The sequence below is a fragment of the Myotis yumanensis genome, unplaced genomic scaffold, assembly GCF_028538775.1.
Source record: "Myotis yumanensis isolate MYYU_CA2020_CCGP unplaced genomic scaffold, mMyoYum1.0.hap1 SCAF_4, whole genome shotgun sequence".
Taxonomy (NCBI): Eukaryota; Metazoa; Chordata; class Mammalia; order Chiroptera; family Vespertilionidae; genus Myotis; species Myotis yumanensis.
Window position 1 is genome coordinate 102,796,061 of NW_027223755.1, and position 21,974 is coordinate 102,818,034.

General features: G+C 54.0%; 1 protein-coding gene and 1 pseudogene across 1 annotated transcript; both read left to right on the forward strand.

Moving 5' to 3' along the window:
* Nucleotides 1-341: 341 nt before the first annotated feature.
* On the forward strand, nucleotides 342-10,047 carry LOC139008405 (mastin-like). The gene is made up of 7 exons (XM_070411691.1): nucleotides 342-361; nucleotides 525-627; nucleotides 7,860-7,920; nucleotides 8,115-8,283; nucleotides 8,504-8,775; nucleotides 9,652-9,797; nucleotides 9,883-10,047. Exons 1-7 carry the CDS (start codon nucleotides 342-344, stop codon nucleotides 10,045-10,047), a joined length of 936 nt encoding a protein of 311 aa, XP_070267792.1.
* Nucleotides 10,048-13,388: 3,341 nt separating this feature from the next.
* Nucleotides 13,389-21,839, forward strand: LOC139009513 (mastin-like; annotated as a pseudogene).
* Nucleotides 21,840-21,974: the final 135 nt, after the last annotated feature.

The window sequence follows — 21,974 nt, forward strand, 5'->3', positions numbered from 1 at the left end:
GGGGCGGGGGGGGCAGTGCCCTGCACTCCTCTGAGCAGGAGTCCATTTGACCTCAGGCCCCCATTAGGGTTCCTAGGGTTCGGGGTCTGAGTGACAGGAATGGATGCACAGAGTGAGGGTGGGGCTGTGTGGGCATCAGGGTCAGGATCAAAGCCGGGGCTGTGATGAGGATGTCTGAGCCCTGATAGGGGAAGGCTGAGGGCAGGTGGGCAAAGGGCACAGCTTCTGTTACCTAACAGCCCCATTTTGCAACACTGCAGTGGAGGCTGGGCCAGCGAGGGCGGGGTGGGGTGCTGAGGGGGCAGCAATGTGCCAGCGTCCACGGGTCCTCAGGTGTCACAATGGAGGTGTTCAACCCGGGGTAGGGATGGCTCCTGGAGGCCCTCATTCATGGCACTGGCGGTCCTATTCGGGCCCCACCAACCACGGGACACCTGTGACCACACTGACCATGACACTGACCTCACTCACTCTGCCCAACTGCTCAGAGGGACACAGGCCTCAGAGCTGCTTTGTGTCCACAGGACGGCCTTGGTCCTCACCGAGGGCAGCACCTGTGACCGGCTTCCAGGCAATGCCCACTCTGCAGTGCCCGCCGGGGCTCTGACCAAGGCCCCCGAGTTCTGTGTGCTGCTCCCTGGAGCCCCTCCTGGTGGCTGTCCTCCCACAGCCAGGCCCTCTGTCCTAGACCGCGGGTGCCAGCCTGTGACACCCAGGCGGTCGGGGCTCCACCTCCAACGTCCCCTCCTGCCTCCTGCTTGCTCTGCACTCTCCACGCTCCCTCCCCCGGGAGACCCAGGCCCCCTGGTCCCCACCGTGTTCTAATGGGTGGGCATCTTGACTGGCATCACCTGGGCTCCCTAGGCCCTGCCTGCTGGGCTCCTACTGCACAGGCTCCGCAGCTGGAGGTGCAGCCGCCTCCCTGTGGGACATTCCCAGCGTCCTGGTTGGTAGTTGGATTGCTCTCCCCTGAGGTGATCAGTTTTGCCAGAAGCAGCGCCAGGTGCAGTGGCCTGACTGCTCCCCTGGCTCCAGGGCAGGCTGGGGAAGAGGCTGGAAGCCCAGGGTCCCGCAGGCACACTGCCACCCAGGACTGAGTTTTCAGCCCCAGGCTGGTCTACCTGCCCCGGAGCCTCCTAGGGCCTCCCTCCATGTGTGTCCATGCATCATCGTCTGCATGTGTGTGGGCATATGTGTTTGTGTGTGTGTGTGTGTGTGTGTGTGGTTGTTCAGTTGCATGGATTGGAAAGGTCATATTACTTGCAGTTATATGGTCACATGTGACTTCGATAGACGTTGAACAGGAGCAGATCACAGCGGAACGCCATGCGACAAGGCCACTTGCCAAGTTCACTGTCTGAGTTTACGAGGGGCGTCCTGGGAACCATCTTTTGTTACTGACGCTGGACATTTTATCTCTCTGCCTTTGTTTACATCCTCGGTAAATACTGAGATTGAATTTCTGTTCTCAGAGGTCACTTACAGTTGCCTTGTATTGGAAGACAACAGGTACTTGGTTATTTTAAGCTTTCTCACACTCATATAAAAAATGTGCACAGGCCCTCCTACAACTGGAAATTTAAAAAATATACTTCCAAAGAAATGTCAGAATGAAATTAAAAAGTATATACAACGCACAATGGTGAAGATCCCACCTCCTCATATTCACAGGGACATGATGACTTGTATCTGGAGGGAAATGATCAGAGAATGAACAGAGAATGTTATGTTTAAGTCAAGAAGTGAGAAAAATTATGTCAGAGGAAACTGAAAGAAAGCATAAGAAATAGAATAAAAGACAGGCTAACCAACGGAAGAAAGTCAGGGGTAATTTAAAACAAATAAAAGAAGCCCCTGGACTAGATAATAAAGAAATTACAGGGTTTCAAAGCCAAAAGTGAGTTCCTTAAATCTAATGAAATAGGCAAACCTGCGGCAAGATCCATCAGGCAGGAAAACTGATGCACAAATAATATCAGTAATAAAGAGGAGACCAGACACATGGGCAGGGCAGAGATTTTTAAAACTCCGAAGAGGTTAGTATGAACAAGCACATTAAACAAACTTGCCATCAGGTGAAATGGACCATTTTGAGGTGAGTATAACTCCTGAGAACTGACTTTAGGAGAAAGGGAAGCGGGACCAGATTTGTAATCATGAAAGGCCGGCTTCTGGGAGGGGAACATCCACCCAGAACTAACATATAAAGTACAACACGGGGAGTTACCCACAGCCTGGCTTCCTGGAGAATTACACTAAGACTTCAAGGCCCAGCGATCTTCCAGGGACAGAAAGGGAGGCAGCTCCCGGGCACACTTTCTGGAGAACAAACCTAGGCCCATAGAATAAAGGACAATTTCAGGACAATTTCCATTATGAACATAAATTGAAAAAATCCAAAGTAAAACATTATCTAAGGAACTTCCAATGTGTAACATAATTACCAAATAACCCAGGAAGGTCTCAACCACCACGGTTGAACACCAATTAGTGCAATTTACCACATTAACGGAGCAGAAATAGATGATAAAAACCATGTGATAACCTCAATAGATATGGAAAAAATACATTTTTTTTATTGATAAATTCAACCATAGTTTGTGATAAAACTCTTAGCAAACTTGGGCCAAAGGTGACTTCCTAAATTTGCTAAAGTGACTTTTCCCAGAGCCACAGCAAACGTCCTGCTTCTGGTGAAGGGGCAGGAGGGGGAGGGGGGACACTCTGGAAGCCCCGCCCCTGAATGAGGGATGATGGACAGGGAGGCCCAGACAGTGCAGGTGACTCCAGGCAGCACACAGTGATCAGAAATACACAAAAGGTGTGAGGACCAGGGAGGAGGAGAGGGGACCACCAGGAACAACACGGCGCTCTACACGGAACACTCAAACCATCTGCTCACAATGTTAGAACTAGTGTGAGTGCGGCGAGGCAGCTTTGCCCACCATCAACGCAGGTCCAGCGCTGAAATCCCACAGGCCTTCTAGACACTGCCCATGGCCACTGAGAAGAGGAATCAGTAAGATGGCATTTCCAGTGACTACTCCAAACCTCCTGGGAAGAAATCTAACAAAACATGTGCAAGATGTCAGAGAGGACATTGTCCGGTTGAGCTAAAGGACATAAGGTCCAAATAACATGGACAGATATGCGCTGGCCATGGGTGGGAGACGCAGCATCCTCACGCTGTAAGCTCTTATCAATGCACAGCCCTTCCCACAGAGTCCCCCTCACAGGATTTCTCAGGACACATGACACGTTAACTTTTAGCTTTTGATGACAGGTTTGTGGGAGTAAAAGTTATCATTAAACTCTTTTGCTTTGATTGAAAAGAGAACTAACCTTGGGTTACAAGACACAATTGTATTTGACAAGAAAATCCCTGAGTGAAATTTTTTGATTTTGTTAATCCTCACCCAGGATATTTTTTCAGCTTTTAAAAAAAATTTTTTTGGTCATTTTCTTTTTATTGTCTAAAGGTTTACATATGTCTCCTTTTCCCCCTGATTGACCCCTCCTGCCCCCCCTCCCCCAGCCCCAGCCCCAGCCATTCCCATCCCGGGCAAGCACTCACCGCCCCAGTGTCTCCGTCAGTTGGTTATGCTGATATGATGCATACAAGTCCTTTGTTTGCTCTCTAACCGCAACAACCCCCCCCCCCCCCCCCCCCCGCCCGCCAACTGCCATTTGTCTCTGCTTCTACTTTGGTTCATCAGTTTATGTAATTTTTGCCATTGATTTTTAGAGAGAGTGGAAGGGAGGGGAAGGGACAGAGAGAAGCATGGAGATGAGAGAGACACATTGGTTGGTTGCCTCCCACACATGGAACCTGCACTGGAAATCCAACAGCTGACCCTTAGGTGGGCGGGCCACTGTTCTAACCATTGTTCAAACTACTGGCCTGGACTAATTTGTTTTATTGTTAATGTCCAAGGGCACTTGGTTATTATCTGCTTGATATGAGAAGAAAACAGTATGTAATCCTTGTTTCATAAATGCAGTATCTTCTCCTACCTCCCTGAAAACTTACTCAAACTTCTTCTATTTCTCATCATTGCTAGTTGAATAGGTTTGAGTAACTTTTTTTTCATTTGTTTTTACTTTGGTTTCTAACTTTCCAATTCAATGCTTTCCTGGTCAGCCCCAACAGTTTTCTTCATATGTAAGAGCAAATCACTAAGTTTTGGGCTGGTTTCTCTATAAATTACCACCGTAAACATGTATACTTAGAGAGAGGAAGGGAGAGGGATAGAGAGATAGAAACACCAATGAGAGAGAGAGGAACATCATTGATCAGCTGCCTCCTGTACACACCTTACTGGGGATTGGCCAGCAACCTGGGCATGTGCCCTGATCCGGGATCAAACTGTGGACCTCTTGGTTTCTGGGCTGACACTCACCTGCTGAGCCACACCAATCCGGTGCAAGAACACTTTCTAAGGAACAGAAACAACTGTGTTTATTAACAGTTCAAATGCTGACTCGCATCTGTCAGCCTGGTTGGCTGGTGGACTAGTTGATTCTGTTCTAAGATGACTGGGCGGAGACCTGGGCCCCCCAGATGCCAGTCGTCTGATTTGCTGGGACCAAAGGTTCTCTAGAGATGGATCCTTCACGCTCCTCCTGGGGTGACCCCGACTGCAGGAGGGAGAGGACGCCCTGGGTCCTGACCCTGTGTCCAGCCTCCTGGCTCTCACCACCTTCCTCTGAGCTGGGTGACCCTCTTCAGCCCCTGCCAAGATCTGAGTTGCCTGGGTCCCTCACGTTCAAGGTGGCCCCATCTGCATGTGTCCTGCACAGTGAGGTGGCTTCACCCAAGCACCAGAACAGGGGGTTGCACTTCTCCCCAAGCCCCTCTTCTTCATCCCCTCCATCTGATTCCCAGCGGCCCCTCACCGATGCTGTCTCCTCCTTCTTTGCTGTGAGCTGATACCGTGCAATTGTCTGCTGCTGTGCTGTCCCTGAGGCTGGGTCTAGGACAGGGATGGTGAACCTATGACATCCGTTTCAGAGGTGACACGCGAACTCATTTTTTCCCTTGATTTTTCTTTGTTAAATGGCATTTAAATATAGAAAATGAATATCAAAAATATAAATCTTTGTTTTACTATGGTTGCAAATATCAAAAAATTTCTATATGTGACACGGCACCAGAGTTAAGTTAGGGTTTTTCAAAATGCTGACAAGCCGAGCTCAAAAGGTTCGCCATCACTGGTCTAGGAGGATGGGCATGTTGGCTCGGCCATTCCCTCGCCCTGCGTCACTGGACGGCCACTCGGTTCCCATTCCCACAGCTTTATGGTACGAGCTGCCTAGTTTGCCTCACTCTGCCCTGTGGCTTCCTGGGACACCCCCACCTGTATTTTCCTCCTCAAAAACTTGGGGGTCACTATGAATGTTCCAGACTTGTTTGCAGTTCACATTCTATGGGGATTTTGGAAGAGTTGATATTGGATGACACCGTCTCCTGTTAACAACATTGAATGACATTTTATTTCGTGTGAGTGTCCTCCTCAAGGAAGTTTTGTGGTTGTCACGGACTCTAGATTAGGAATGTATGGACCTGGCCGTGAATGGGGTCTATACCATATGGCATCGCTTTAGCTATGCCTGGGGTTAAAGTTGAGTTTCTCCTTCTTTCTCTCATGATTTGTGTGTAAAACATTTGTCTTCCATCTAGACACCTTGGGAAACATAATCTTAGCACCTTTTCAGTTGAGGCTTTTGGCTCTTCTGGGAAGAAGATCGTATTATCTGCCAATGATAGTCATGACATTTCCCCCCCAGACCCTCAAACCTCTTGTTTCTGTTTGGGGCAGATCTGCTCCTAATGCCCAAATGCCGTCTTTTCCCAGGTCTGGTCCAGCTGGTTATCGCCCAGCCTGGTGCCGGGAGACGGGAAGCCTGGGTCCAGCATCAGGCTGGGCGCTGGGGCCTGTGGCCTCTCGCTGACACCTCTGTGACTTGCCTTCCTGTCATCTGGGCTGAAACCAGCCCCAAACCCACATCCAGTGTTGAGGGGGTAAAGGTGGGGGCTCTGTCCAGACCAGAGGCAGGGAGGGAGGAAGCCCCCTTATCACCCAGAGGTCTCCCCTGGGCCTGTGGGACTTGCTAGGTCTGTAAGCCCAGCCCCTCCCCTCCTGTTTGCTCCCTCCACTCACCACAAGGCCCCCTGACCATGTTGGATCCTGGTTGTTTCCTGTTGAGATCCCCAGTGTCCCCTGAGGATATTGGGTGCCCCCGGAGACACCAACATCTCAGCAAGGATGACAGGGACTCTGGCCCCAAGAGGGAATGATGGGTTTCTAGAGGCCTGAGCTCATCTAAGTGCTGCAAACATCCCTTGATGGTCTCCTCACTGAGCTCCGGGAGGACAGAGGACCGGGCAGTGGTTCAGGTGTGGGAAGCCCTCTTCCTTCTCCTCTCAAACCACTGTCTGGTCCTGTCCCATGCTTGGTGGAGAATGATTCTCAGAATGTCAAAGGGCAGAAAAGTCTGTCCCTGGCGGGTGGCCGGCCTCTGCCTGGGATTGAACTTGGGGGACAGAGCTCCTCCATTCAGAAAGCAGGAAGTGTGAGAGGGGGGTTGGTTCCCAGCGCTGTGGGGGTGCAGGCGTGTGCAGGAGGTGGAGAGGTGAGGAGAACTAGCACTAAATTGGCACCTCTCACACCCTTTGCTGTGCATTTTGACAAAGCTTGATCATGTATAGGATGTATGAGGACAGCTGAGCAGATGCCTGAGTGTCCTGGGGCGGCTCTTACAGATGCCACAGAGCTGGACCTTTAAATAAAACTTTATTCTGTCACAGTGTTGGAGGCTGGAAGTCTACAATCAAGGTGTCAGCTGGTCCCACAACCTCCAAAGGCTCCAGGGAAGCTGCCTCTTCCATCTCATGGTGTTGCTGGCAAACTCTGTCTGCAGGTTCAGTGAGTCTGTCCTTTTTGGGGGACACTGTGAGCCTCAAAAGAAGGAGGGGGCAGGGGTTCACAGGGACTGCTGTTCTCCTTTCTCCACACCCCATCCCGCTCTTGGCTCAGGTGCCTGCCCCCATCCCATCCGTGCCCCTGCTCTGTGTTGTTTCAGAGCATCTGATTATTTATCATTTATTTAGTTCCTCACCCGAGGATATGCTTATGGATTTTAGGGAGAGGAAGGCAGAGAGAAGTGAGAAACATTGGTCATTTGCCTCTTGTACGTGTCCCGATGGGGGAATGAACCCTCATCCTCGATATGTGGTCTGACTGGGAATTGTCCTTGAGACACTTCAGTGCACAGGACGAAGCAAAGCATCTCATTTATTTCTTTTTCATGTGCAAACTGTCATCTTACCACTGAAATGTTTCCAGACCAATATTTTTATTAGTTTTATTTTTAGTTAATCCTCACCTAAGTAGAGGGAGAGACAGAGAGAAACATCGATGTGAGAGAGAACCCTGACCAGGGCTGGGGAACCTGCAACCAATGTATGTGCCCTTGACCAGAATCGAACCTGGTACCCTTCAGTCCACAGGCTGACGCTGTATCCACTGAACCAAACCAGCTAGGGCTCCAGCACCAATACTGAGTGTCTTCTCAGAGAGGATACACCATGTTTCTCATCTGATAGCTGGTCTGCTGGTCACCACTGGTCCCACTGAAGGCATAAGCCCTGCCTCCTCCCATGCCCCACCCCAAAGGAGGGCGGCTTCCCCTTGGGCCTGTCTGGGCAGGAGGATAAAGGGGCTCAGAGGGTCCAGGACAGAGGCAGACAGACCTGGCATGGTGAGGACGCTGCTCCAAGCCCCATCCTCTCCTTTCCCAGCTGTGTCCCCGCCCCACATCTCCTCACTGGCTCTCCTCCCTGGCCTCTCCCCCTGCAGATGCTGTGGCTGCTGGTCCTGACTCTCCCCTGTCTGGGGGGCTCCATACCTGTCACCTCAGGTGGGTCCTGACCGCCAAGCCTGGCTTTTCTCCTAACCCCTGACTGACCTCTCAGAGGCCGCCCCTGGGATGGGTGGCGATCCCCCTCTGAGGGTGGCTCTGGGAGGGACTGAGGATGGGGCCATGCTGAGTGTTGGGCAGCGGTGTCTGGGTCCCTGATGGCTCCTCCTCTGCTTCCCCAGATCCCGGCCCAGGGACTGAGCTGGTGGGCATCATGGGGGGGCATGATGCTGCCAATGGGAAGTGGCCGTGGCAGGTGGGCCTGTGGTTCTGCCATCCAATAAGTTCTGAGTGTATTCTTTGGTGTGGGGGCTCCCTCATCCATCCCCAGTGGGTGCTGACTGCTGCCCACTGCATTGAAGGGTAAGTCTGACTCTGCCAGCACCCGTGGGGGTGGACAATGTCGGGAGGCATGTGATGTGTGTTGGGGGACAGATGCTGGGCTGAATGGCTGTAGACCCCCCACCGGGATTCAGCTTCCTGGCGCTCCCCTTGCCCACCACAGAGGGAGGTCTCTGGGCTCTGAGGGACTGGCCCACTCCCTTCCACAGCCTCTCAGAAGCCTTTGGCCTTCTGTCCCCAGGAGAAACCCAGAGACTCGGGACTTTAAGGTCCAACTAGGACGACTGAGACCCTCATACAATGACAGTGTGAAGGTGGCCAGGATCATCCGCCACCCCAACTACAGCATTAAAAAGGAAGCAGAAGGTGGGTCGGACGTGGCACTTCTCAAACTGGAGGCCCCCGTGCAACCATCTAACCTCCTCGGGTTGATCAGCCTCCCGCCAGCCTCCTCCTCATTCCCCCCAGGCACACGGTGCTGGGTGACTGGCTGGGGCCGCATTGCTCCTGGAGGTGAGAACCAGGTGACGGGTGGGAGTGGGAGGAGGAGACTGAGGGCGATGCAGGGGGCGGGCCAGGCTTTACAGAGGAGGCTCAGCTGGGGTCTGAGCTTGGTCCCTCCGGGGTCTCCCTTGGGTGTAGGAGGCAGACAGCTCGAGAGGAGTCTGTTAAGGAGCAGAGACCAAAGTAGCAAGAGTGAGGCCTGGCCATGGGCATATTTTTAAAATAAATATCACCCAGGGATATTTTTTCCAATGATTTTTAAAGAGAGTGGAAAGGAGAGCGATAGGAAACATCGATGTGAGAAGCATATCTATTAGTTGCCTTTCCGGCCCGGGCTGGGGATTGAACCTGCAACCCAGGTACTTGCCCTTGACCAAGAATGAAACCTGGGACCCTTCGGGTCACTGCTCTAACCAGTGAGACACACTGGCCAGGGTGCCATGGGCATTTCTCTCCCTCACTCTGCACCAGGCCGTGTCCTCCCTTCTGGGGGTCCCCGTTCTCCCTGAGTATCGATAGTGGGATGGAGAACGAGGAGAGAGAACTTCAGTGATGAGCTCCAGGATTCACTATTAAATGGACAAAGTCAAAGTTGACAGTAGGGCCGCTCACTCTGCATTTCTTGGGGGAAAGCACCTGCTCTGGTTTTTCCCAATAAAAATTATTTGTGGGTAAAAATATATTTCTCTGTTTCTTTTTGGAGCTTGGTGCCCACAGTGTCAGCCTAGAGATTATCAGCCCATTGGCCTCGAGTGAACCCAGACAGTTGGAGTTGACTCCAGGGTTCCCCTGGGGGCACTGAGGCTCAGCATGTGGTTCTAGAACCCGCGGCCTGTGACTGTCCGCCCCCTCAGGACCACAGGCTCACTGGGCTTCTTCTCACAGAGCTGCTGCCACCGCCCAAAAATCTGCAAGAGGTGGAGGTCCCCATCGTGGCGGATGAGTTCTGTCGGCGGCAATACCTCATGAAGGACTATGTTATCACGGACGACATGCTGTGTGCAGGGAGCCGGGGCCGAGACTCCTGCAAGGTGAGATCCCCAGACTGTGGCCTCCGTCCGTTGCTCCTGCCTGCAGGGGCCCTGAGTACTGACCCTCTGTCTCCTCTTCCCACAGGGTGACTCTGGGGGCCCCTTGGTCTGTCAATGGAGGGGCACCTGGGTCCAGGTAGGCGTGGTGAGCTGGGGGTACAAGTGCGGTCTTCCCAACTTTCCCGGAGTCTATACCCGAGTGACATCCTTCTTGCCTTGGATCCGCCATCATATTCATTCCTCTCCTTGAGCCCAGGGCCGGGCAAGAATGCTGCCCATGAGATGAAGACAGGCCCTCCAGGGTGTCTGGGGGACCCTCCCTGCTCCCTCCCAGAGCCAGCTCTTCATTGCACCTAGCGCTCCTCCAACCCCCCTGCCCCCACCTGCTCTGAGATCCTCCTGCCTCAGCACCTCCATCAGCCTCTCTCCCCTGACAGGCAAAAGGGAGAGGCGGGATGTGCTCTGAAGTCTGGCGGGCACTGCAGGACTCCTGCCTCCTCCCCACCCTCTGTAGCTCATTAAACTGCATAAAAAACTGCTCTGGACTCAGTGGACTTACCTGTGGGCGTGGCCAAGGTGGCCAGTGGGTGGTCCGTGCTGCTGGGGGAGCCCAGGCTCTGGGAGGGGGACCAGGTGGGATGGGCAGCTATGGCTGCAGCGAGGAACAGGGCGACCTGGCGGCTCTCCTGGCTGGGGTGGGGGTGACTCTGCTGCCCGGGGCTGGAGGCCACAGCCCGGAGGGCCGCCCCAGAGGGTGCAGACCGCCCCTCTTCCTCCTTCAGTCGCAGTCAGTGTGTCATGGAGGCTTTAATGACTTGGACGTGGCCGCATGCAAACAGGAGGTGCTGTGTTTCCATGGTCACCGCTGCTCCCTCTGACCCGGAGGCGCCGAACCCCCATTTTCCAATATGATCAACTCCTGGGACCAAATGAAGTGCAGCCTCATTTCCACCAGATCCTCAGTGTCCCATTCTGAGCTTCTCCCCAGCTGGGCAGACCTGCAGGGCCCTGGACCAGCCAGTCCCCCTCTTCCCCGCCCCCACCCTCTGGCTCCCCCAGCTCCCAGGTCCTGGTTGGTTGGAAGCAGCAGAGAGGAGGGAAGAGAGGGGACCCCCATCCCCCCCAAGGCTGCTGTCCTGGCGCTGGCGCCCCTGCTGGAGAGGCACCGCGGTGCACCGAGCCCTCAGGCCCCGCAGAGCCCCTCCTTTCTCCCCGGGGTGGTAGGGGCTCCCAGTGGACAGAGGAGCTTCAGTTTCAAATCCAGGGAGTGAGAAGGGGCTGTGGAGCCCCCCCTGCCCCAGGCAGTATGTGCACTTCCTGCTGGAGTAGGATTTGGGGGGTATGGCTGGTGCCCAGCTGGGGTGTGTCCTGTTACTGCAGGTTGGGGCCAGGACCCAGGAGGGCCTGTGGAGCCTGAGGCGGCCCTGTACTGTGGGTGAGGGGGCTCCATACCCTGCAGCTACTGGCTGGTCCCCAGTCTGATTCTACAATGGGGTGGCGGCCTTCCAGACCTTGCAGTGCCTGGACCCCTCCCCCGAGGCCAGGGTGGAAAGCCCTCCTCTGTCACTGTGACCCAGTCCTTCGGTCCTTCGGGGAGGGCTGGACTCCGAGTTAGGGAGAGTGGAAGCTCCGGGGGGGTGGGGGGGGGGTGGGGGGGGTGGTGGTGGATCAGGAGCTGAGTCCCCCATGTGCCCTGAAGTCTGGGTTCCTGGCAGCCAGGAGCTCTCCAGGAAAGCCATTTCCTGGGAAAAGAAGGCCTGAGACTCTGCTGGAAGGCACCACCAGGCAGATGGTCCCCTTGGGGATCTGCTCCGCACAGGGAGGGAGGACGGGGTGACACAGCACAGCCTGGCCCTGTGCCCTCGCCCTCTGGTTCCAGGTACAGGTTCTGCCTAAGTGACTGCCTGTCCACGGGGCCGAGTGGGTGGGCGGCTGCCAGGTGGTCCACACACATCCAGGTCCCCTGTGCCCCCCAGGAGGGTGTGGGCTGCCTGCCTTCCCATTGGGCTCTGGGGACTCTGAGTCTTTGTAGGGCTTTCCTCCCTGGGTGAGGGTGTCGTCAGACCTTTAGTGTTTCCAGGGTTAAGAATGAGGGTCTGAGTGACTCAGAGGCCAGTGCTCCCAGGGGAGGGAGAAGGACCTAGAACTTGGAGTTAGAGGGAAGGTTGGAGTGAGACACACCTGGGCCTGGGGCTGTGCCTGCAGGCATGGACACGGGGTGGACCCACAGGGCTCTCTCTCGGAAGGATGGGCTTAGGGCCGCTGCTCCCCCCCCCCCCCCCCCACCACCACCATTTGCCTGGAATCACAGCCTGAGCACCTCCCATCCTGGGCTCAGCAGGAATCAAGGTGGGCGGACCCAGATGCCTGGGCTGGAGATGGACAGGAGGGCATGTTGCCTGTGGTTCTGAAATCTTTTCTAACTGAGCCTGGGCCTTCAGAGGTCGGTGACACTGAAGCAGCAGGGCTTTGTCCCCCAATAGAGACCCTGCAGGCCAGGTCAGTGCCCATGGGGACCCTAGGGAGGGCCCACACAGGGGTCCTCAAACTGCGGCCCACAGGCCACATGCAAATACAAATATTGTATTTGTTCCCTTTTGTTTTTTTACTTCAAAATAAGATATGTGCAGTGTGCATAGGAATTTGTTCATAGTTTTTTAAAAAAAAACTATAGTCGGCCCTCCAACGGTCTGAGGGACAGTGAACTGGCCCCCTGCTTAAAAAGTTTGAGGACCCCTGGCCCACACTCATTGGCTTCTTCTTGACTGAAGTGACAAGAGACACCTTCAGGGCTTGGAATGGAGACTCCATGAGGGCCATGCCCTTCCAGGTGGACATCACACCTCAGTCACCACCAGGCTCTGCCCCTGTGTGGTGTCCTGGGGTCACAGTGACAGCCCCCGACTGGGGAGTGTGAGCTTAAAACAACACAAATGCATCCTCTTACCGGCTGGAGGCTAGTGGCCCGCAATCAAGTTGTTCTGGGGCCACAGCTACTCCCAGGCTCCTGCCTCCTGCAGCTGCTGGTGATGCTGGGACCCTTGGTTGTGGAGGAACACCTGGACCTCCATCCCGTCCTCCCCACCCCTCTGTGCTCTCCGCATCCTCACCTCTTCCTACAAGGAACCATCATTGGATTAAGGGCCCCCCCCCCCCCAACTCTCACCCCATCTGAACTAGTTGCATCTGCACTTATTTCTAAAGCAGGGCAGGTTCTGAGGGACCGCACTGGTCCACACTGACTCCCTCACTGGTGAGGTTACAGGCCACCAGGCTGTGTGCTCCTGAGAGGGGGAGCGCGCCCCTGAGGAGGCAGGGTCTGGCCACAGGAAATCTTTAGGATTCCCACGGCCCTGCACCCAGGGCCCCCATCAAAACAACAGGCCAGTGAGGGCCTCTGCCCCTCTCAGGGAAGCAGCGTGCTCCCCACCTCACAGCGCCCTCCAGCCCATGACGCTGGCCACACAACAGGCTGCCGGCTCTGAGTGGTCCCAGCGCTGGACAGGGCTCTGCTGCAGGTCAAGGCTGCACTGGCGACACAGGACGCAGCTGACACGATGGTGGTAAAAGTATTGGTGATGGGCAAGCCCGATGGGGGGCAGGACAACACAGGCCCTGCAGCCTGAACTGAGGACTATTCCTGAGATGTGAGTGACAGCTGGTGTCTGGGTACATTGAGCTCCTTGTGTCTGGAGGCCAGGGAGCAAGAGGTACCACCATGTTGGTAGGACAATGACACTGAGCACCAGGCAGAGGCAGGGCTACTGTGTCACAATGGGGGGCAGGGAAGGTGAGGGCCCTTGGGTGTCTCTTGCCTCCCCCTCGTCAATGTGACGGCAGGTGGACACGTGCAGCCGCCCGGCCTGAGAAGTCCCTGTGACCAGAGCTCAGCCCCTCAGGGATGGGGGTCTGGGTCGTGCTACCAGGTAAGTCCCAGAGTCCCAGTTAGTAGCAAAAGGTGGGATCCAGGTGGACAGTGGAGGGGCCCTGTCAGCCTCAGTTGTACCCTGAGCTTCTGCTTCCCAGTTTCCTGGGCAGGGACTCCTCTGTGGTCCTGCGGCCGCCTCCTCAGCACACGAGGCAGAAGGGGGACGCTGCCAGACACAGATGCGGGCCAGGTCCCCTTTCAGGGCAGGACTTGATGGGATGCCTGGCAGTTCCTCTGGCTGCCTCGCCCCGGCAGGTCCCTCTTGGCTAGCGAGGGAGAGGCCGGGGATGGGCACTGTGTCCCAGTGGGGCCGTGGTCTGGGTGTCAATGTGGGCTGGTCAAGGTGTCATCAGCCAGCACTTTGCTCAAGGCTCGCCCTCTATCCATCTGTGCTCCGTCCACCTGCCTCCCAGGTGCCTCTCCCTGACTTGTACCCACATGAAAGCCCGTCTCGGTGCAGCTTCCGGAGAGCACCCTGCAGAGGGCAGTGTGCATGGTCTCAGCTGGAGGCAGTGAGGGTGGCCACAGGCCATGTGCCAGGCAGATGGCATGCTCTAGTCAGATGGTGGCCAGCTCCACGCTGCCTCACGGGGTCCAGTGGAATCAGGGGTTATCCTTTGGCTCGAATGGTCCAGCAGCAGCTCTGGGGCTCTGCCTCCCTGGGCCCGCCTGCCTGGGCCCAGTGCTCCGGGGCTTCTTCCAGCAAAACCGCACCCTCTTGGCAGCTCTCCTTGCTCAGGCCGCCGGCCTGGCTGTGCTTTGTGGCTGAGATCCGTGCACCAGAGATGGCTGCTGCCCAGTGACAGCAGGTGGCAGGTGTGAGGGAGGCAGTGCCAGGGCCCAGCAGCTCCTCGCCGCCTGCTGACTGACCCCCGACCTGGTGCGGGCCTGAGAGAGGAGCAGCTCTCTCTGCCCATGGCCCTGCCAGGGGCCCCCGCCTGCCCTTCCTGTGCCAGGGGATGAAGGGGTGCAGAGAGGGTCCCAAGGAGGGTCCCTCCAGGTGAGGATGCAGCTGCTCAGACCCCGGCTTCTCCATCCCTACACGGGGACCCCGGCCCCTGTTGGTCTCACCCAGGCCCCTGACATCCCCGCAGATGCTGTGGCTGCTGTTCCTGAGACTCCCAGGCCTGGGGGGCTCTGTGCCCTTGTTCCCAGGTGAGTCCTGACTCCCTGTCCCCATCTTCTGCTCAGGCTGCGCAGGCCCCTCAGCGTCAACTCATGTGGGCCTCCTTGGTGGGTCCTGGGAGAGACTGAGTGCGAGGGGCCCTTCTGGGTCCCTGATGGCACTCCCTGTGTTCCCAGGGCCCGGCTCATTGACTCAGCAGGGTGGCCCCGTGGGGGCGCACAATGCCCCCGCTGGGAGATGGCCTTGGCAGGTCAGCATCTGACGGTACAATAAGGAGCTGGGGCTGTGGTAGCACCTCTGTGGAGGCTCCCTCATCCACCACCAGTGGGTGCTGACCGCCGCCCACTGCACCCAGCGGTGAGCCACACAGCCTGAGGCCCCCTGACAGGGGTGGGGGTGGGTAACTCACAGAGGGCTGATGGGAGGGGGGCTGTGGGCAGAGCCTAGGGTCTTGTGGAGAGACACAGTTAGTGCAGCCCCAGCCCTGCTGCTGTGCCCAGACTGGCCCTGCCCCAGAGGCTCCTCTGAGAGGCTCCTGGTCCCTCACCCCAGGGAGGACTGGGAGGCCTATGGCCTCAGTGTTCAAGTTGGGCAGCTGAGACTCTATGACCATGACACACTGACAAATGTGACTAAGATCGTCCACCACCCCAAGTTCAACCAGAGCCTGTCTGCAGAGGGGGGGGGCAGACGTGATCCTGCTGAAACTGGAGGCCCCTGTGACGCTCTCTGAGCACATCGGCCTGGTCCCCCTCCCACCTGCCTCGCTGAGGGTCCCTGAGAGGAAGATGTGCTGGGTGACCAGCTGGGGTTACAGCAGCCTCGGAGGTAAGGCTCAGGGACCCTGCTGGGGTGTGGACACAGGGCAGCCCGCTGGGGGTGTGGCTGTGGCTTTGCTGACAACACTTTATTCTCAGCAATTTGGGGGAATCCTCCGCGTTTTTATTGTGGCAAAATGTGCATAACATTATACATGACATTGGTCAGTGCGCGGTTCAGTGGCGTTCAGCACATTCACCATGTTGTGCAGCCTCAGCTCCACCATCTCCAGAACTTCTCCTCCTCACACACGAAGCCTGGTCTCCAGGACACGGTCACTGCCCCTCCCCAGGCTCTGCCAACCACGGAGCTCCTGTCCTCTTCTATGCATTTACCTGTTCTGGACGTTTCATGTAAATGTGAATCATGCAACGTGTTGCTTCGTGTGTTTGCCTTCTTTCACGTAGCATGTCGTTGTCATGGCCCAGCTGTGCTGTAACCTGTGTCAGAACCGCATTGCTTTTTGTGGCCGAGTCACCTCCCACTGGGTGGAGGGAGCATTTTGTCGTCCTTCCTGAGTGACAGACCGTCTCCACCTTTTGGCTGTTGTGAATCACGCTGCTGTGACCTGTGTGTTCAAGCACCGCCAGGGAACCTGTTCTCAAGTCGTTAAAACATTTTTCAATGACAGTTTCTATTCAATATTATTTTGAATTAGTTTGAGGCGTACAGCATGGTGGTTAGACAATCATATACTTTACAAAGTGCCCCCCCCCCCCACCGCCCCGGATATTTCCATACCCACCGGGCACCATCCACAGCTGTGACCATATTATTGACTATAATCCCTAATCTGTACTTCACATTCCCTGTGACTGTTTGGTAGCTACCAATTTGTTTCTTTTAATCCTTCCTTTTCCCCTCGGGCAACCACCAGTCTGTTCCCTGATCTAGGAGCCTGTTTCTCTTTTGTTTGTTTGTTTGTTTGTTTTATTCTTTAGTTTCCACATATGGGTGAAATCATATGGTATTTGTTTTTCTGTGACTGGCTTATTTCACTTAGCATAATGGTAAGGTTTCTTTTTTTATGGCTGAGTAATATTTCATTGTACATACAGGATGGTGCAAAATTAAGTTTATAGTTGTTCATACAGAAAATAATACAATAATTAATAAATAATAATACAAGAAGAAACTCTATATTTTGCCTACTCATAACTGTAAACCTACTTTTGCTCCACCTTCTTTGTACCACCATGTTTTTATCACTTGTCTATTGAAGGGCACTTGGGCTGCTTCCATATCTTGGCTATTGTACATATGCTGCAATGAACATAGGGGGCATATATTCTTTCCAATTATGTTTTGGGTTTCTTCAGATGTACATCCAGAAGTGGAATTGTTGTGTCATAAGGCAGTTCCATTTTTAATTTTTTGAGGAACCTCCACACTGTCTCCCACAGGGCTGCACCAGTCTATGTTCCCTCCAACTGCATGTGAGGGTTCCCCCTTGTCCACATCTTCACCAAAACTTGTTGATGTATTGATGACAGCCATTCTGACAGGTGGGAGGTGATATCTCAGTGTGGTTTTAATTTGCATTTCTTTATTGATTAGTGACACTGGGCATCTTTTCATATGTCTGTTGGCTTTCTGTATGTCCTTTTGCTATTTATATCTCATTTTCTACAATTTAATTTATTGTGGTGACATTGGTTAACTAGATTATAGAGGTTTTCAGTGTGCGGTTCTATGGTACATCATCTGTATCTTGCTTTGTGTGCCCATCACCCAAAGTCACATCTTCTGTCACCTGTATTGACCCCTTTACCGTTTCCTCCCACCCCATCCCCTGTCCTCTGGTGACCACCATACTGTTATCTGTATCTATGAGTTTTGGTTTGTTTCTTTTATTTGTTTGTTCATTGGTTGCTTTCAGTTTTATATTCCATATGTGAGTGAAATTGTATGGTTTTTAACTTTTTCTGTTTGACTTATTTAATTTGCATAATATTCTCAAGCCCATCCATGTTGTCCTAAATGGCTGTATGTCATGTTTTCTGATGGCTGAGGAGTATTTCATTGTAAACATGTATCACACCTTTCTCCAATCATCTCGCAAAGAACGCTTCCGCTGTTTCCATCTTGGCCACTGTAAACAATGCTGCAGTGAACATAGGGGTGTATATATATATATATATTTTTAAAATATATTTTTATTGATTTCAGAGAGGAAGGGAGAGGGATAAAGATATAGAAACATGAACGATGACAGAGAATCATTGGTGGGCTGCCTCCTGCATGCCCCCTATGGGGATCGAGTCTGCAACTCAGGCATGTGCCTTTGACCAGAATTGAACTTGGGACCCTACAGTCCTCAGGCCAACACTCTATCCCCTGAGCCAGACCAGCTGGGACAAAAGATAGCCTTGCTGAGTAAAGTAGTCTTGGTTGTAGATTCTTGCTCTTTATCACTTTAAATATCTTGTGTCAATCTCTTCTGCCTGAAATGTTTCTGTTGAGAAATTGGTCTTATGAGGCCTCACTTGTCAGTAACTGTCTTCCTCTTACTAATTTTAAGATTCTCTCTTGGTCTTTAGCCTTTGCCATTTTAATTATTATGTGTCTTGGTGTGGGCCTCTTTGGGTTCATCTTGTTTGGGACTCTCTGTACTTCCTGGGCTTGTATGTTTTTTCCTTCACCAGGTTGGGGAAGTTTTAAATCATTATTTCTTCAAATAGGTTCTCACCCCTTGCTCTCTCTCTCCTTCTGGTACCCCTATGGTGCAAACGTTCTGCTTCACGTTGTCCCAGAGCAGCGGTTGCCAACCTTTCAGACCTCAAAGACCACCCGTGGTCCGTGGACCACCATTTGGTTACCGCTGTCCCAGAGGTCTCTTAAACCATCCTAATTTTAAAAATCTTTTTTTCTTTTCCCTCCTCAGATTAGGTAATTTCTGCTACCTTGTCATTTAAATTGCTAATTTCACTTTTCCTTTATCTAACCTGCTATTGATTCCTTCTAGTGTATTCATGTCAGATCTCATATTTTCATTTCTGACTGTTTCCTCTTATGGTTTCTAGTCCTTTCGTTATGCTCACTGTCTCCCTATTGCAGTCCTCACTGAGCTCATCCTCCTTCCGCTACGTTCCGTGAGCATCCCTAGGACCATTGTTTTGGACTCTGTATCTGGTACATGGCTTGTTTCCATGGCATTTAGTTCTTTTTCTGGGGATTTCTCCTGTTCTTTCTTTTGGGGCATGCTTCTTTGTCTCCCCATTTTGGCCCCCTCCTTGTGTTAGGTAGATCTGTTATGTCCCTCATCTTGGTAGGGTGTCCTTTTGGAGTACATGTCCTGTGGAGCTCAGTGGAGCAGTCTCCCTGATTCCCTAAGCTGGCTGCCCCAGGAATGTCCCTGGTGTGAGTTCGGGGAACCCTGCTGTTGGAGTTGAGTCCTAATTGTTGTTGGCCTGTGGTAGGCAGGGTTGACCCTCAAGCTGACTGACTGAGTATTGACCCTGATCACACTGTATGAGCTGCTGTGAGTAGGCTGACCCCATGAAGCAGAATTGGCCCCAGGAAGGTCTGGTGCCTGTGGAGATCTCCCTTTGAGTGTGCCGCTTGTGGAGCTCATTGGTTGTTCTCGGCTGTGGGCGGATTCTGGGGCCTCCAGGGAGGCACTGTGGTGCAGGTCAATGTCAGACACTGCCTGTGACCAATCCTGGGCTGCCTGTTAGATGCTACAAAGTGCTCCATAGTTGGTGGCTCCCTCTGCCAGGCCTGGGTGCACGTGGGAGGGGCCAAGCTGCATACTGAGGCTGATTCCCAGCAATACCAAACCTGTGTCAGGACACAAAAGGCCCAAAGCACCCAAAAATCTGTCTCTGCCATCCAGTTGCCATTAGGCTCAGCCACTGATAGAGCCTCCAGCTAAGCTAGGTGCCCCAGGAATGTCCCTTGTGTTGGTGAGGTGAGCCCTGCTGTGGTAGTTGAGTTGCATGAGGTAGTTTCTCAATGAGTCACTGGGTTATGGTGAGTGATGTTCATCAGGTTGATACAGATTCAAACTCAGCGCCAGCGCTGGGTGTGACACCACTCAATAAAAGTCTCAGGGCACAACAAGGCCAGCCACCACCACCCAGCACCCACCAACCACCAGGGGTCTTCAAATCGATGCAGTGGGGTAGGGTCTCTGGGTGTCATCAGGGTGAGGCCAGTAGAGTTCCTCAGAATCACACAGATTAGGATTTGGCAGAGAGGAGGGAGGGCTCTGCACAGTGGAGCTAGTCGGGTGCCTGGGGAAATGGCCCTCACCTCAGAATCACACAACTCAGTCTCTCCCTGTGTGTCTCCAACAGCCCTGGAGTCTCTGCAGACCTCCTCCAGAGCTTCTGAGAAAGACTGTGTGGGCCCAGGCTGGTTGCAGCTGGCAGACTCCCTTGCAGGGCATGAGCTTGGTCAGGTGAGCCAACTGGCAGCCTGGAGTGGGTGTGGGGGAGGGGCACGTTCATTCCCCCAGGCTCATGCCCTATGGAGGGATGTTCAACTCAGGAAAGATGGCATCTGTGGGCATGTGGGAGAGGACTCAGCCCTGGATAATGGAGGCTGCCCCTCCAGCCCTCTCCCTAAAGTCATACAACCAATCTCTCCCTGTGTGACTCCTGTTCTCTCTGGGCTGCTTTTGCTCCACTGGAGCCCAGTCAGGTTGAGAACCTGCAAATGAGATGTTTGTGTACTGGCCCTTTAAAAGGGCGTCCGGGTGCCTGGCAGTTTCCTGTCTCACTCTGGCAAGTGCAGTCCCTACTGAGTTCACAGCCAGATGTTGTGTAGCTCCTCTTCCAGGCACTGGTGTTCCAGGCTGGGAGCTCAGGATGGGGTGGAGACCCCTCCCTTCTCAGAGGGGAACTTTGCAGCTGAGGTGTCGCTCCTAACTCTCAATGCAGCCCTTTCTGTGTCTCCACCCTCCCTGTCCGTCTCCATGTGGCTTCTTCCATGTGTCCTTAATGAAGGGACTTCTTTTCAGCCAGTCTTCAGTTGGTTATTCAGGTTGAGTGTCTATAATTTAGCTGTGATTCCGATTTGGTCCTGGGAGGAGGTGAGTGTCACTTCCACCTACTCTGTCTCCATTTTTGATCCCAGTTTTCAGTTCTTTGGGGTACAGACTAGGAGTGGAAGTTCTGGGCCATGTGCTAATTCTACATTTGGTTACTAGAGGGGGGATTTCCTGTTGAGCCTGAATGTGTGCAGAGCTGGGGTTTCAGGATCAGATTCATGGACACTGAGGACACAGGTGTTTGCTCTGCCAGGTGGACAGGCCCTCCTGAGGCTCTGCCTGGGTCCTCCCCTTGCCCCGTGGGGGTGTGTGGACCTTGATTGTCCTCCTGAGGATGAGTCAGTCCTGGATCGAGAGGCAAGGCCTGTCTTGATCTCACAGTGCCCAGGTCCCTCAATCAGAATGAAGACCCACCCATCAGTGCAGGAGTGTCTCCTTCCTTCTGTGATGCATTTCTCTGGGGTGAGCCCTTATCCCTTCCTTTTCAAGGAGAACAAACCTGGGATAACTCTCTCCTCAGGCCTGTGGGCCCAGACTGTGGCTGACGAAGTGCTGCGTCCTAGAACTGAATGGGCGTAGTGGATGCTGGGAGCTCAGTCCCAGGCGAGGTGTAGCTGCTCTAGACCCAAGAGTCAGGGCCCAGAAGGACTGGAAACAGTACCTTGTTGTTGGGAAGGAGCAGAAGCCTGGACCAGCCCTGGTTCTCAGCCAGCCCCTCCCCACAGCTCCGCTGCTCTGGCCCTACCAGCTGCAGGAGGTGACGGTTCCCATGGTGGTGAATGAGGTCTGTAACCAGCGCTACCAGAACTCTTCCACCAACACTTGCCAGATCATCAAGGATGACATGCTGTGCGCTGGGAGTGAGGGCCAGGACTCCTGCCAGGTGAGACCCCACCGGTCCCCTCCTCTGTGCTCTGTCCCCTCCTGGCCCAGGGAATCGGGACTCAGAAGCTCCGTGCAGTGGCCTGTGTGGAGATGTTCACTGAGTCCTGCCTCTCCCCACAGGGTGACTCCGGGGGCCCCCTGGTGTGCAGCCGGGAAGGCACCTGGGTCCAGGTAGGGATCGTGAGCTGGGGATACAGCTGTGGTCATCGCGATTTCCCTGGGGTCTATGCCCGGGTGATGAGCTTCATTTCTTGGATCCGGAAGTATGTCCCTCCGCCCCCTGGATCCTAGATGAGGCCAGGCAGGGTTCCCATGATGGGGAGACCCTCAATCTTCCTTGTTGACACCCCTGTTCATTCCCAATTCCAGCCTCATCCTTCCACCTCATCCTTCATCTCACCCTCCACAGTGTCAAGAGCCTCCTGC

Excerpts from the sequence above, each read along its gene's own strand:
- LOC139008405 (XM_070411691.1), top strand. The coding sequence starts at position 342 with ATGGAGGTGTTCAACCCGGG. Across the intron at positions 362-524 it reads ATGGAGGTGTTCAACCCGGG|GACGGCCTTGGTCCTCACCG; the intron begins GTAGGGATGGCT and ends TTGTGTCCACAG. Across the intron at positions 628-7,859 it reads CCAAGGCCCCCGAGTTCTGT|ATGCTGTGGCTGCTGGTCCT; the intron begins GTGCTGCTCCCT and ends CTCCCCCTGCAG.